We start from the raw sequence: 13,720 nt of genomic DNA, 5'->3' as shown, positions 1-13,720 counted from the left end.
CTGCGATAGGAAATGCAATTAACAAAACTAGACGGTTGGCTCCAATTCGCGCCATAACAACTCCGTGCTCTTTAGCCGAGATAAAGAGATACCTAGATAACGCTGGCTTTTTTCCTGTCTCGTGAGGAAAGAAAACGTCTGTCACCTCCCCCACCCCCCCCCCCCCACACACACACACGACAAAGTATTGTCGAACAGATAATGAGTCTTTTAAGGTAAAAGTGGGACATTTTCATTTATTTGTGGAGTTTTTTTAATTATTTTTTTTCTTTGTCATTACGTTGAAACTGCATTATGGAAAACATAACCATAGATTTTTGAACTAGGAATAGATCAGTAAACTAGAAATAAGCTTTTGTTAGCAAAAAAGGCCCATTATTTTGTTTAACAGGTCACCAGCATACACATCAAATATTATTTTTTATCAGGGTCTCTTTTTAGAATAAATTGCCTTATTATTATGTCGATTCTGATTGGCTAAGAGCACGCGCTTTATTTTGAGAATCACGCAGCTAGCAGGCGATAAGTAGCTAACTATTATTCAGCTAGCAGGCGATAAGTAGCAAACTGGTATTCAGCTAGCAGGTGATAAGTAGCAAACTTTCACTAATCAGCAGCTAGCAGGCGATAAGTAGCAAACTATCACTAATCATTAGCTAGCAGGCGATAAGTAGCAAACTATTACTAATCACGCAGCTGGCAGGCGATAAGAAGCAAACTATTATTCAGCTTGGTGCTTGGTGATAAAAAACGAAAAACTTATTCCAAATTTAGAATCCAATCTTTTCACTTATGGAAAAAAAAATTATCAAAAACTTGTATTGCTGTGAATGAAAAGCATTAACAAATAATATAGCTTTGATTGCATAGTCCATGTAAACCTTAAGACTTATTGATATGCAAAATGTCTTAAGGTTTACATAGACTATGCAATAAGTCCAATAAATTATTTTTAGTTCACAACAAAAAATAAAGCAATTATAACATTCAGTTGGCGTGGGAGCTGGAGGGCGTGGAGGGCGTGGAGGGCGTGGAGGGTCTGAAGCCCCTTCATTCTTTAGCCCAATGCCAATTAATTGTCAAATATTACCATATGCTCTAATTTAAGACGTCAGTAGAAGACTGCCTTGAGCATTATTATGCTATGTCTTTAAGACTGGTGTCTACCCCCTTGTCTCTATAACTGCTGCATGCTGATATGTCTTTAAGGTTGGTCTCTACACACTTGTTATTGTTGCACATTTTGCTTCCCTCTGCAGTCTCTTCTTTCGCGTGTATCCGCTGACTACCCCTGCAGCACACGAGGGCTCTTACGCCGTTGCGAAACTTCTGGCTTTGGATGCTGTACACAAAAGGGTTGATGCTGCTGTTGATCAATACCAGTACTTCCGTTATCAGATACCCGTATGACAAAACCGCAGGGTTCCCATCGTCAACAAAATACGAAGCAACACTAATGAGGAGGTTTGGTAACCAGCACAGTCCATATATGGCGGAAATAATAATTAGCATTTTCGTGACACGCTGGCGGGCTTTTAAGCGAACTTGCTGAGTGGCCTCGCCTTCATGCGTTTTGCCGCTAAACCACAACGTCTTAACAATACTGCTATACAAGTACCCCATAATTCCTAGCGGGATGACCCCGAGGAAGAGTAACCAGGCGATGTTGTACGCAATCGCAAGCATGACGTTAGGCCAGTTGCTCCGACACAGGTAACCCGTTCTGGCCTGCTCCGTATTATACACCCTAACCAACACTAAAGGGATGTTGAAACAGCACGCGAATACCCAGCATGCAATAATTACCCGCCAAAACACCCTCTTTGTTATGCGCCCACGGTTGCTAAGCGGGTGCACTATCGCGTAGAATCTCTCAAAGCCCACTGCTGTCATTGTGAACACAGATGCGACTGACCCCACCCATGAGAGTAGCTTGCCCGTAACGAACTTGCACACGTAGTCGCCCGCGATACCCGCGGGATGGGTAGCTACTCCATGTAAAAACACCTGATCGAGGGTCATGAAGACGGCTACCATCATATCACTGATAGCGAGGTTTACGAGGAGATAGTTCATGTGTGTTTGCATAGAGGGAGTGCGTGCGACCACGCCGCAAACGGCCCCATTACCGAGTAGGTTTATCGGCACGATGATGGCGAGCTGGACAGAGCGGATTGCTTCTAATGTGGTGTTCATTGTGATGAGGGCGCGCGTACGATGCACGCGACAAACTTGCAGGCTCACGGAGCAGTTAGACAAAGATCACAAGCTGAAGCGAGCGGATTATTTCGTGTTTATTCCAGTGTCAAGTTGGATGAGGCTGTAGTAAACAGGAATCACGCCCAAACACTGCACCCAAGCGTACAAGTGTACATTCTAGTAGGTTCTAGCACACATTCTAGAAAGATGGATAGGATTAAGCCCCAGAGTAGAGAAGGAAATGTCCTGTAAAAAAATAATATAATTACAAGCGTACAATTAGAATCAAATGAAATATAGAGATATTTTACGGGAAGAATATGCCCCGAAAAACAACAACAACAACACAGAAAGTAAAAAAGCAATCAAGCTACGATACTTACTTTTATACCACTTTGTCCTTCTCTATTTTACCGACTCCACCGTCCTTGATCTGAGACCGCTACCTCTCGCCTTTTACGTCAACGCGCGCAAGACCTAATTTAGAGAAAAATAAACGCATAGTGCAAAACGAAAACTTTAAGCTGACAAACCCGTGCCTTTTATGTAATAACGTTTTTGAAGACGTTGTATAAAATATAAAATGACGGATTTTTTAAGTGCTTGAGAAAACTATTCCGACGTTAAGACGGGTGTTGACTACTTAAAAGTGTTTGAGAAAACTATTCCGACGTTAAGACGGGTGTTGACTACTTAAAAGTGTTTTAGAAAACTATTCCGACGTTAAGACGGGTGTTGACTACCTAAAAGTGTTTAAGAAAACTATTTCGACGTTAAGACGGGTGTTGACTACCTAAAAGTGTTTAAGAAAACTATTTCGACGTTAAGACGGGTGTTGACTACCTAAAAGTGTTTGAGAAAACTATTCCGACGTTAAGACGGGTGTTGACTACCTAAAAGTGTTTGAGAAAACTATTCCGACGTTAAGACGGGTGTTGACTACCTAAAAGTGTTTAAGAAAACTATTTCGACGTTAAGACGGGTGTTGACTACCTAAAAGTGTTTGAGAAAACTATTCCGACGTTAAGACGGGTGTTGACTACCTAAAAGTGTTTGAGAAAACTATTCCGACGTTAAGACGGGTGTTGACTACCTAAAAGTGTTTGAGAAAACTATTCCGACGTTAAGACGGGTGTTGACTACCTAAAAGTGTTTGAGAAAACTATTCCGACGTTAAGACGGGTGTTGACTACCTAAAAGTGTTTGAGAAAACTATTCCGACGTTAAGACGGGTGTTGACTACCTAAAAGTGTTTAAGAAAACTATTTCGACGTTAAGACGGGTGTTGACTACCTAAAAGTGTTTGAGAAAACTATTCCGACGTTAAGACGGGTGTTGACTACCTAAAATTGTTTGAGAAAACTATTCCGACGTTAAGACGGGTGTTGACTACCTAAAAGTGTTTGAGAAAACTATTCCGACGTTAAGACGGGTGTTGACTACCTAAAAGTGTTTGAGAAAACTATTCCGACGTTAAGACGGGTGTTGACTACCTAAAAGTGTTTGAGAAAACTAATCCGACGTTAAGACGGGTGTTGACTACCTAAAAGTGTTTAAGAAAACTATTTCGACGTTAAGACGGGTGTTGACTACCTAAAAGTGTTTGAGAAAACTATTCCGACGTTAAGACGGGTGTTGACTACCTAAAAGTGTTTGAGAAAACTATTCCGACGTTAAGACGGGTGTTGACTACCTAAAAGTGTTTGAGAAAACTATTCCGACGTTAAGACGGGTGTTGACTACCTAAAAGTGTTTGAGAAAACTATTCCGACGTTAAGACGGGTGTTGACTACCTAAAAGTGTTTGAGAAAACTATTCCGACGTTAAGACGGGTGTTGACTACCTAAAATATAAAATCAAAACAGACCCAGACGCCCACACAGGCTCTGGCACCTGAGACACAGGCCGAGGTCGCTTTCGTAGCTTTTCACCACTTTAATCTTCTGTTTACACTAACAAGCGTCTGGTGGGCGTTCTAATTAGAAGATAATAACGGAAATAGACCGACGTAAAAAACCCTGTCACAACCTAATAACAGTTTGTGGGCGTGCGGCTTCAGCTGTCTTTCCCTTTTGATATTCGCATATCTTTCAGAATACACCTATTTAGAAAAACGCAGTGGCAATATACCCGACAGTGGGGTAAGGTCCTAGCAATTGACTTAATGCCCGACACCTTTCAATTTCATTCAAATAAAATATAGTGAAATAAAGGCATTCTATATTTGTTGAGAAAGAGCAAGCGAATCTGCGTTTAGTTTATTGAGGACCTTTCCCGACTGTCGGGCATATAGCCATTGCGTTTAAGGCGCAAACACCGGTGAAGTGATTTGCACACAGGTGCACACAGGAGACATATCAACATAACGATACAACAACATATCAACATATTGACATAACAACATAGCGTCGTCATAACCAAATAACAAAATAAGGACATATCAACATAAGGATATAAAAACATAACGACATGACAACATAGCGTCGTCATAACCATATAGCAAAATAAGGACATATCAACATAGAACACAACATAGAACATAACAAGATATCAACATAATGCATATCAAAATAACAATAAAACAACATAACCACATATCGACATAAGATCGGAATTAGAACAGCAATGGCGTCAGGACTTAGGACAGGAAGAATGTAGTCGGTAGTTCCGAACTCGGTAGTTCCGGCCCATATTTTCACAGAGAAAAGAGAAATCCCCGCCATTACCAGGCTTTGTTTTCTTTTTGGTTTTGGCGCGACGGCGAGCGCCACGGCGCCGAAATTCTTGTGGAATAAACGCGCAAAATGTTTGAATCAAGACATAATGGTTCTTGAAAACTGACATAACGACATAAGAGGCGTTTTTCTCTCGTTCTCGTTATGTTTATGCCTTTTGTCATGTTATGTTGTTATGTCGTGGATGTACACATTTGAACATAAGAATCGGCGGCAAATGACAAAGTAGTATGATAGCCCATAAGTTTCACATTTGGAAAATTCCTTATCCGCGTTTTGAAGATGTTTTCTGTGGAACAAATTCATCAACTTTAAACAAACAATTCTAAAAACCATGAAATAAGCTGGAGCTCTTTAGCGTTCAGATTTACCCATATCTATTAGTATTTACTATTGAAATGAAGCTGAAATTTAAACTTACAATTTATGAATTTTTTAAATATTCCACAACCTTTCATAAGGCGAGCGACAAAAGCATCTCATTTTTTGCGTAATTTCAAAACATCGAAAAGCATCAAACTTACGAAACAAATTGTTTCATACTTTTTCGCTCTTCAGCTCTCATTATCATTAACCGACTAAAAATATCCAACTTACCATCAAGCCTCCAGTGGATAATGACCTTGTTATTAAATCAGCCCAATGTTCTTTCCCTGCTTACACGCAGATTGCAGCACGTTTTGTCCAAATAGTCCTTGAGTTTTCGATGAGAGCTGTACCAAAACATTACTGTACTCCCATTGGATAAACGACGAAGTTCAATATCCCAAAACCAACATCTTAGCAAGGTGCGTGTCAGGATATGTTTACTCTGTGATTAGAAGCTTTCATAACATGAAGGAAAATAATTAGCAAAGAAACGAACTCGTTTTTATTTTTCATTTTGTATTTGGAACTTAGTAGGTTTCACTGCAAATGGATTTTATCAGTGGATTGTCCATTAAAATGCAAACAGTCCTTATTCAACTATAAGCGGAATTTCTATGTTTTGTTTGCCTAGAAAGCGGTACACTTGAAGGGCTAATCTTGTACACACACGGCTTGATATAAATATATTTCTTTACTTTTCCACGGTTGCCTCCGCAGTGAAGGCAAGGAGGGGGATCAGGGATTAAATATTTAAAATCAAAAGCATAGAACAATTTCAATTTGCTCCCTCACAAAATATTTGAGACCGGACAATAATTATTACCGGACAATAATTTTTTTCTGTATTAAGACAATATTCACTTCCTCAACCAAGTGTGTAGTCTTAAATGAAATAATAATAAATGTGAACTCAAAACAAAAACACAGTTTTATGGAAGCAATGTGCCATGTAGTCAAATAGACCACACCTTTTTTAAGAATTCAATAAACGGTGGATAAAAAAATCTGCAGCATTACCACTCGACAATAAACCTTTATGCAAATCATCCCACCGCGAGGCAGGCACAATAATATATAGATTTAGGCACTGCCGAAAAGCGGAGCTCCAAACGACCAAATGTTTGCTTATTTTCGCTTAATAATTAAACAAAAATTAAATATTATTATTATTTCTGTTTTTGACGACGTCAACTTCATGACACATACTAAGATTAGTTGTTATATGATGTTTTGTTCATGAGAATGGATATTTTTGTTCTAATGAAATCGGAGTAGTTTTGCTTTTAGTGACATCCTCGATGACATCACAAATCACGTGACTGTAGTTTTTTTACTAGGTATGCCGTGACACGGAAGCCATTTAGCAGTCGAGACGGCCAATAGACCGCTAACCAATGAAAGAGTGCCAGAAAGCACCGGGCGCCGAAAAAGTAGACAAGAGATTCAAACGCCCACACGCACTAAAAAAATAATCAACAACGCAAAGCTAAAAAACAACTCTAACTTTATTCAAACCGTAGAGGTGAGCTCCCTGTGTGTCAAGTCCTAACGTAGACCCAGTTGGAACCACGTGCAATAAAAATTCTGAACTGCACATAAACCGTTTAAGTGATGTTATTAACAGGAAAAAAAATGAGAAACCAGAAATCCCTTTGTCGGAACATGTTAAAAACGAGGAATTTTTATTTTTTTTCCAGGAAATGGGTCTCAAAATATGAACTAACTTAAGCACACTCAATTTATTGCATTTTCTGGTAGTACCTGGAGTAGGCTATGGCTACATGCACGACCGCAAAGCCTCATTTATTCCCTGCATATGAGCAGTTGAATGTTTCGAAATGTGAATAACAACCTAATATATAGATTTAGGCACTGCATTAAGGCGAATCCAGCATTTGATACCTTTTTGTGTTGACTGACTGTTTTAGGGGGATCTAGGTGTCTTTAGAATGTTTTTTTTTAATGAGATTAAAAATATGTTATTTTTTTACTGCCATGTGATTATGAACTGTACTCGCCCCTCCAAATGTATTAATCAAGCACTCACTTAATAATATTAAATATACAGTATAAAAGTTAGCAAATACTAAGCCTTGGTGTGAAAAAGGCTGTCAAAGTTCAGGTGTCTTAGTTGACGAGAGTGTTTATCAAGAGTCTAATGGTCAATTCTTATTTCCCTTCATAGAAGCTCCACTATCTATATTTTTTTCAAAGATGCATTCTAACAAGCTTTGACCTTGTGAAGAATTAACCAGGTGTAACAGCATTCCAAAAATTTGGATGCCATACTGTAGTTTCCATGTACTGCAACTAAATATTCAGAAGAATGTGTTGAAATTAAACTCCAGAAATATACCTCCTGACATGCATTACATATTGGTGCACCCACCCTTTGGCCTTATTTTTAGAAACCTTGGATCCACTCATACAGGCTACTAAAAAATAAATGCAATGGAGGCAAATCCTAAAACGAGATACTACGCATGCGCATAGCTGGTCATATTTAAAAGATCATGAGTGTCCATGAGAAGATCCAATAAGTGCAGTAGAACTGCAGGGAGGCAACAAGTACCTATAGGGAGGGCGTGTAATCTCTGCTCTGTAGATGACTGATAGAATCCCAATCAAACTTCAACTTCCAGGTAAGTCTCGTTTAATTTTCTAATTCTATCAGTCATCTACCGCAGAGATTCCACGAGATTTTATATTCGAATGAGCACTCATCAATAATATACACAAGTAACCTCTATAACAACTAACATAAGTGGTAACATGTCACCTTAAACATAGGTGGAAACCAAAATTAATATAACAGTTGATTTGCATTACCGATGCCATACTATAAGTACAGAACTGTTGTAGAACAGTTGCTGATAACTTAACATTTGAAAGGATAGCATGTCCAAAGCTCTCAGCTTCGGTTATAGGCTTATGATAAAACCTGGTAAAGGTACAGTCTGAGCTTCAACAGGCTGCTTTCATGATAGGAGTCATGGGAATGTCACAACTCTTGGCCTTGCTGGTAGATGCTGCACGTACACTGTGTTGTAGGGTAAGTTCCTCCAATGGGTAAAGTTCCCTAAGATATGTGAGAACTGTTGACGTGTCCCAGGTAATCCATTACCACATTTAGAGGTGGGTGTAAGGGATCTGTAGACCGTTTATGTGCAAATAGCTCCCACTTAGCCAGGTACCCTCTGTATTGTTTTTGTGTACCTTGGCGCCAAGACTTGAGTATTGTCTCCTGAGTTGCTGATGAAATTCCTTTACTTTGTAGGGATCTCCTGATAAGGCACAAGCCATCAGACTCAATCAACGAGTTCGTTACTGTTAAATATGCTAATTACATTTGATTAATTGTACTTTATTGTAGTGCTTACTTGTATCTCTGACTCACCTGTAATCCAGTCTATACTGCGAAAGGTTGAATTAAACTCATTATTATTATTAATCTTTTCCCCAGTGGATGACATTTCCCCTGATCGAATGGAAGGTAGACATTGCTCTTCTTCTCTGGGAGGAGAATAGGTTTCTGAACTAGAAGGCGAGATAACTATGGGTACCATGGCTGTGTTGACCAGTTGGGGACTATTAAGATCGTTTGTGCTTGGTCGGACTCCAACTTCTGTAGCACTTGTGGAATTAGACTGAAAGGAGGGAAAGCATAGACAAGTTTATCTTCCCAATCTAAAGTAAAGGCATCAATTGCCCAGGCCTCTGGGTCTGGGAGCCATGATACGTATGGATTTAATTGATAATTCAGTCGGGATGCGAACATGTCTATGTCAGGCATTCCCAGTTCCTGTGTTAGCTTGACAAAGATCTCTTCATCAAGCTTCCACTCAGTAGCATCATCAAACACTCTTGAAGCTTTGTCAGCTATTACATTGTTTATCCCTGTGATATGGCTAACAGTCAACCAAATGCTTCTTGGTATACACCATTCCCATATTTTTCTAGCCATGTCATTGCAGGGAAGGGAATGGGAACCCCCCATGTGGCGTATATAAGCTACAGTAGTGGTGTTGTCAGTCATAACCTTAACATGGTTATGTTCCACTTCTTTACAGAGGGCCATTAGTCCCAATGCTACCACCTTTAGTTCTAAATAGTTAATGTGCTGGCCTTTCTCTGTTTCAGACTATCTTCCTCCTGTTGTGGTGTTGCCTAAACTGGCACCCCACCTATCATTGGAGGCGTCAGTATACATGACATGTGCTATTTTCCCATGAGCGATTTTCTTTTTTGATGTCAATGCATTTGCTATCCACCAATTTGCATCTGATCTTGCTCCCTTGGATAGACGCATGGGTTTACCAAAATCCCATTTTTGAAACCTCACGTATACTAGGTGCAGTTTTACCTAAAACTTTCGGGATGGTACCAGAGAGTTTTGAGTTTTTCTCCGCTTATATTGACACTGTCATGTCTAAGGAGTTTAGAATAAATCCCAAGTGTTGTAAGACATGTGTTGGTGTTGTTATTGATTTGGTTTCATGTGGCATGAACCCTAATCTTCTTAGAAGATTTAGGGTATCACAAATGTTAGTTTGACATTCCTCCTTAGAATGTCCTAAAAGAAATGAATCATCCAAATAGCCACTAGAAATGTGTCCCATTTCTCTGAGAGTAGAGAAAACTGGCTTCATGACTTTGGTAAACAGTCTAGGGGCAGATGATAAACCCTGGGGTAAACATAAGAATTTGTAAAGGGTACCATTCCACCAAAATTTCAGATATTTTTGGTGTTCTGCATGTACTGGTATAGAATAGTATGTATCCTTAAGGTCTATTGAGGCCATGAAGCAACCAGTCCTCATAAGGTGCACACAAGTGTGTATAGATTCCATTTTAAAGTGTGAAACTTAACAAAAGTGTTAAGCTCTTTTAGATTGAGTATCATCTTAAAAGACCCATATGCATAATCACTTTCGCATGGTGGGCTTACCGGTGTAGGCATTACTTCTGCTTTTTGCAGCACTGTTCGTGTTGTGGGTGCTGGGATACTTGTTCTGTGGGTTGTATCTTTGATGGGGCCGTCCCCTGTAAGGGCGACCCCAGTTCGGGAATAAAAAATTCCCACCATATGATGGCCTGGGTCTCCTTGGATATTCTTCATCACGTTTCCGTTTGCCTGTTAGTTGCTGAGCAGCTTTCTTGCTTTCTTTTACTGTTTTGAGGCATTCACCTAAGTCATCGCCAAACAGTTCTGATGCCACAGGCTCTTTATTACTGCATATTTCTTTGTATTTGTCGTCTAGATCAACCTTGAATAGGTCACACCTACACATGTTTAAGTCATGGTTGGCTGGGGCAACGAAAAGAACAGAGTAGGATAATCCTTTCCAAAGTTCTTCTAGTGTCAAAGGCATATCTGCTTTTTTACTCAGGGCTTCGCCCACAAGTCCTGCAGCTCTTGCCATTGGAATGAGGCCTTTGATTAGTGCCTCTTGTAGTTTCTGTAAACGAGCATCCATGCTCTTGGTTGTTTTTTGGGCAATTTCCCATATTTCACTGTTCACTTTTAGAAGTTTGCAGTTTTCTGGTCTTCTAATTGACTCTTTCCTTTTAGCGAGAGATTGCTCGTTGAGACCAGTTGCTAAAACACTGTCTAACACAAACGACATTTTCTCAGTTAATGCTGTGTCTGTCTGTTCATTTTCGTTCACCTTCTGCATGAGGTCATCGAGTAATCATTGGCCTTCGTGTCTTTGCTTTTAGCTGTGGTTGAGAAGGACTCTCCCCCTTCGTTTTCGCTATCAGAGCAGCTTAGGTCATTCTGCTGCATCGCAGCATCATAAGCTGTTTTCAGTTCTTTTACAACAGAAGCAAAACTGCTCATGATGTCTGTTAATTGGGAGACTTTGTGGCACAAGTCCTCTAGTCGTGTAGGATCGGTTTCTCCCGACTTGGTGGCTTGATCTAAACCTGCAGAACTGGCAGCGCCAGTCACCAGTTTAGTTGTAACCGTTGGACTCTTTGCCGTCGTCCCCGAACGCTTTTCCTTTGTAAGAGGGGTCTTTCCCTTCTTTTGAACATTTCCTTGTCCTTTTTCTGACTTATTCGGCTGCGCCGAGTCAGTTTCGGACCGTGCTTCAGAAAGCATGGCGTCAAGGATATCAGGTTTCTGAGCCGCCATTTTAAACGGCGATTATCTTCACAAGGGTAATATGGTTTGCCTCGCAAATCCTACCCCGAGAATCCTAGGATGGGTTCCGATGGAACAGAAAATATTTCCGTTGAACGCGTCGGATGAAGCTGATTTTGTTGAATTGTTTCCTCGTTTGACCAGTCACGCTACAAAATGGCGGAACGCGAATGCGAACGTAGAATGATCAGCTATGCGCATGCGTAGTATCTCGTGGAATCTCTGCGGTAGATGACTGATAGAACCACACGTCGTGGTCGGGATACCAACATTTCTTTGGATACTGGAAAAATGTTTCACATTTAGGATTCTGTTTCGAAATATACAATTGAAAAGATTGTCGTTCAATCCTCCAGGATGGTTCTTTGTCGCTTCGTCGTGCGACATAGTTACGTAGCGCCGGCCGCTTGCATCTTGTTCAAACAGGAAGCTTGTTTTTTTTCAACGCTCGCTGACCCTCTCTACCTCTTCTACAAAAGTGCAGGACCACGTGGAACCACACATTTCTTAGGAGACTGGATGGAGTATCCGGAGAAAGTGCTTTGGAAGTTTTGAGCTTTTTTAGGTCTTTATCCTCGATGGCGGGTTTGTGCTTGGTGTTCTCAAGGCCATTTCTCTTCATCTGTACAAGCTGAGCATCAAGCATCTCGTTTGACCGCTTGAATCTAGGGTCGGTAGACAGCTTAAGGCTTCTCGACAAGGGTGGCTGATTGAGATGGCGTTCAATGGCATGCCGGAAGCCGAGTAGGGTCTTCTTGCTGTATATTTCTCCGTTCATTTTTCTTGCTTCAGCGTAAAAACGACGGAGGTTTGCATCAAGTTGTCCAAGGCTCATGTCTTCTACAGGAGTACGTATTTGTTTTTCCTTGCACCAAGCTGTTATTATACAGGAAAAAGGTTAGAATTGATTATTTGTTGATAGCGGAGCCAGCGCGGCCGTAGGCCGCGCGCGGAGCTCCATAGGTATAGAAATATGGTATAACTATGCGACTTGGTTTTGTGGTCATTGCGCGGGTACCCTGTGGTGTCACTCGCGAGCCAGCCAGCCAGTCAGTCAGCCGCGCAACTCCCAGGCCTCACTCGGCCCCGTAATGACGGCTAAATACAAGCACGGAACAAGGGAAAAGTTCTTGTCATGCGTTGATTATTTCTTTTTGCCTCAAATTTTGTGACTTAAGGATAAAGTCAAGAGATCTACTAACATTCATTCACGCCAAGATTTATGAAAGGATATGTCTGGTTTTTGCTAGTAAGTTTAAGTAAGTAATAGTTCACATTAAAAAGCGAACACAACCACAAGAAAGCGACAAAATGCAAGGTGAGTTTCAGACGACGATTTGTATTGTCTATTGAGGATATGACAGTTATTGGGCTTTTTGTTGTCCTTTTTGTTTGCTTTGAGAATGAGCATAACACACCTTTTGTTTTGACATTCTTTGTTCTATCTTTATTCTTGATTCTGTTGAAATATTTCATAAAGGCTAACCAATATCATGTTGCATTTGTCATATACTGGTAAAGAAGACCGTTCTTGTCTTTATATCCTGTGCTCTTAGTCCTAAGAAGATACATATCCTTAGAAGATACAGCAACTTTTTCAACTTACAAGAGAAATTTTCCTTACCGAGGATAAAAACAAAACAAAATTCAACCCCTATTGCCAATATGTATTGTTATTGTCTGCATCTTACATCTCATGTGTTTATTTTTTTTAATATTTGTGGAAATTAGTCAGATTATGAATGTCTTGATGAAAAGATTGCCTTGAAAGAAATGTCACTCTTTTATGAACCAGGGACTACCTGAGGGCCAAGATGAATGCTAAAGACTGGGAGACATGAGAATTGAAAACCATGTCTTAAAAGATAACAGTAGGGAGTTCTTATTCACTAGTCATTTGATACCCGACACACATGGTCCCAGGAAAGGGTGGGGGATTAGACTTTAATAAAAGCCTGTTTCCAAGTTAAGAGTCAAAAACAGTCAATACCACCACCCCTCTTGATATATTCTGGTTAAAAAGTAATCTAAAACCCCACATTAACCCCTGACTTCCCCAGGACCATAAGGGAGGGAGCTCAATTACTATGTGATTCAGCAGTACACACTCAATAGGTTTTTTTTTAGAACAAGATACTTATATTATATAAAACTAAAAACATAATTTTGCTTTTTAAATAATAAATCTGTAACCAAAACAGTTTTCTATTAACCTAAAGATAATCGGAAAGAGGATATTTTAGGTAAGTACTGGATATAATTATCACAT

At 40.1% G+C, this 13,720-nt stretch overlaps 2 protein-coding genes across 4 annotated transcripts; both read right to left on the bottom strand.

Moving 5' to 3' along the window:
* Positions 1-235: 235 nt before the first annotated feature.
* On the bottom strand, positions 236-5,740 carry LOC116610354 (tachykinin-like peptides receptor 86C). Of its 2 annotated transcripts, XM_048720189.1 has the most exons (3): positions 5,532-5,740; positions 2,583-2,676; positions 236-2,445 (listed from the first exon to the last, which is right to left on the bottom strand). In XM_048720189.1, exon 3 carries the CDS (start codon positions 2,194-2,196, stop codon positions 1,138-1,140), a length of 1,059 nt encoding a protein of 352 aa, XP_048576146.1. In that variant the 5' UTR covers positions 2,197-2,445; positions 2,583-2,676; positions 5,532-5,740; the 3' UTR covers positions 236-1,137. The 2 variants fall into 2 exon arrangements, with proteins under 2 accessions (XP_048576146.1, XP_048576147.1); XM_048720190.1 differs by lacking the exon at positions 5,532-5,740 and having other exon boundaries at positions 2,583-5,515.
* Positions 5,741-6,478: 738 nt separating this feature from the next.
* On the bottom strand, positions 6,479-12,333 carry LOC5502888. 2 transcript variants are annotated; one of them, XR_007305336.1, is made up of 3 exons: positions 10,252-12,333; positions 8,701-8,950; positions 6,479-8,587 (listed from the first exon to the last, which is right to left on the bottom strand). XR_007305336.1 is itself a non-coding variant. In XM_048720329.1 (2 exons), exons 1-2 carry the CDS (start codon positions 10,979-10,981, stop codon positions 8,946-8,948), a joined length of 735 nt encoding a protein of 244 aa, XP_048576286.1. In that variant the 5' UTR covers positions 10,982-12,333; the 3' UTR covers positions 8,647-8,945. The 2 variants fall into 2 exon arrangements, 1 of the variants encoding a protein (XP_048576286.1); XM_048720329.1 differs by lacking the exon at positions 6,479-8,587 and having other exon boundaries at positions 8,647-8,950.
* Between the last annotated feature and the right edge of the window lie 1,387 nt (positions 12,334-13,720).

This window comes from Nematostella vectensis, chromosome 12 (assembly GCF_932526225.1).
Source record: "Nematostella vectensis chromosome 12, jaNemVect1.1, whole genome shotgun sequence".
In the NCBI taxonomy this organism is placed as follows: domain Eukaryota; kingdom Metazoa; phylum Cnidaria; class Anthozoa; order Actiniaria; family Edwardsiidae; genus Nematostella; species Nematostella vectensis.
This window is presented reverse-complemented; position numbering and strand designations above follow the sequence as displayed.

What these genes read in the sequence shown, in the direction of transcription:
- LOC116610354 (XM_048720189.1), bottom strand. Translation starts at nt 2,196, where the DNA reads ATGAACACCACATTAGAAGCAATCCGCTCTGTCCAGCTCGCCATCATC.
- LOC5502888 (XM_048720329.1), bottom strand. Translation starts at nt 10,981, where the DNA reads ATGCAGAAGGTGAACGAAAATGAACAGACAGACACAGCATTAACTGAG.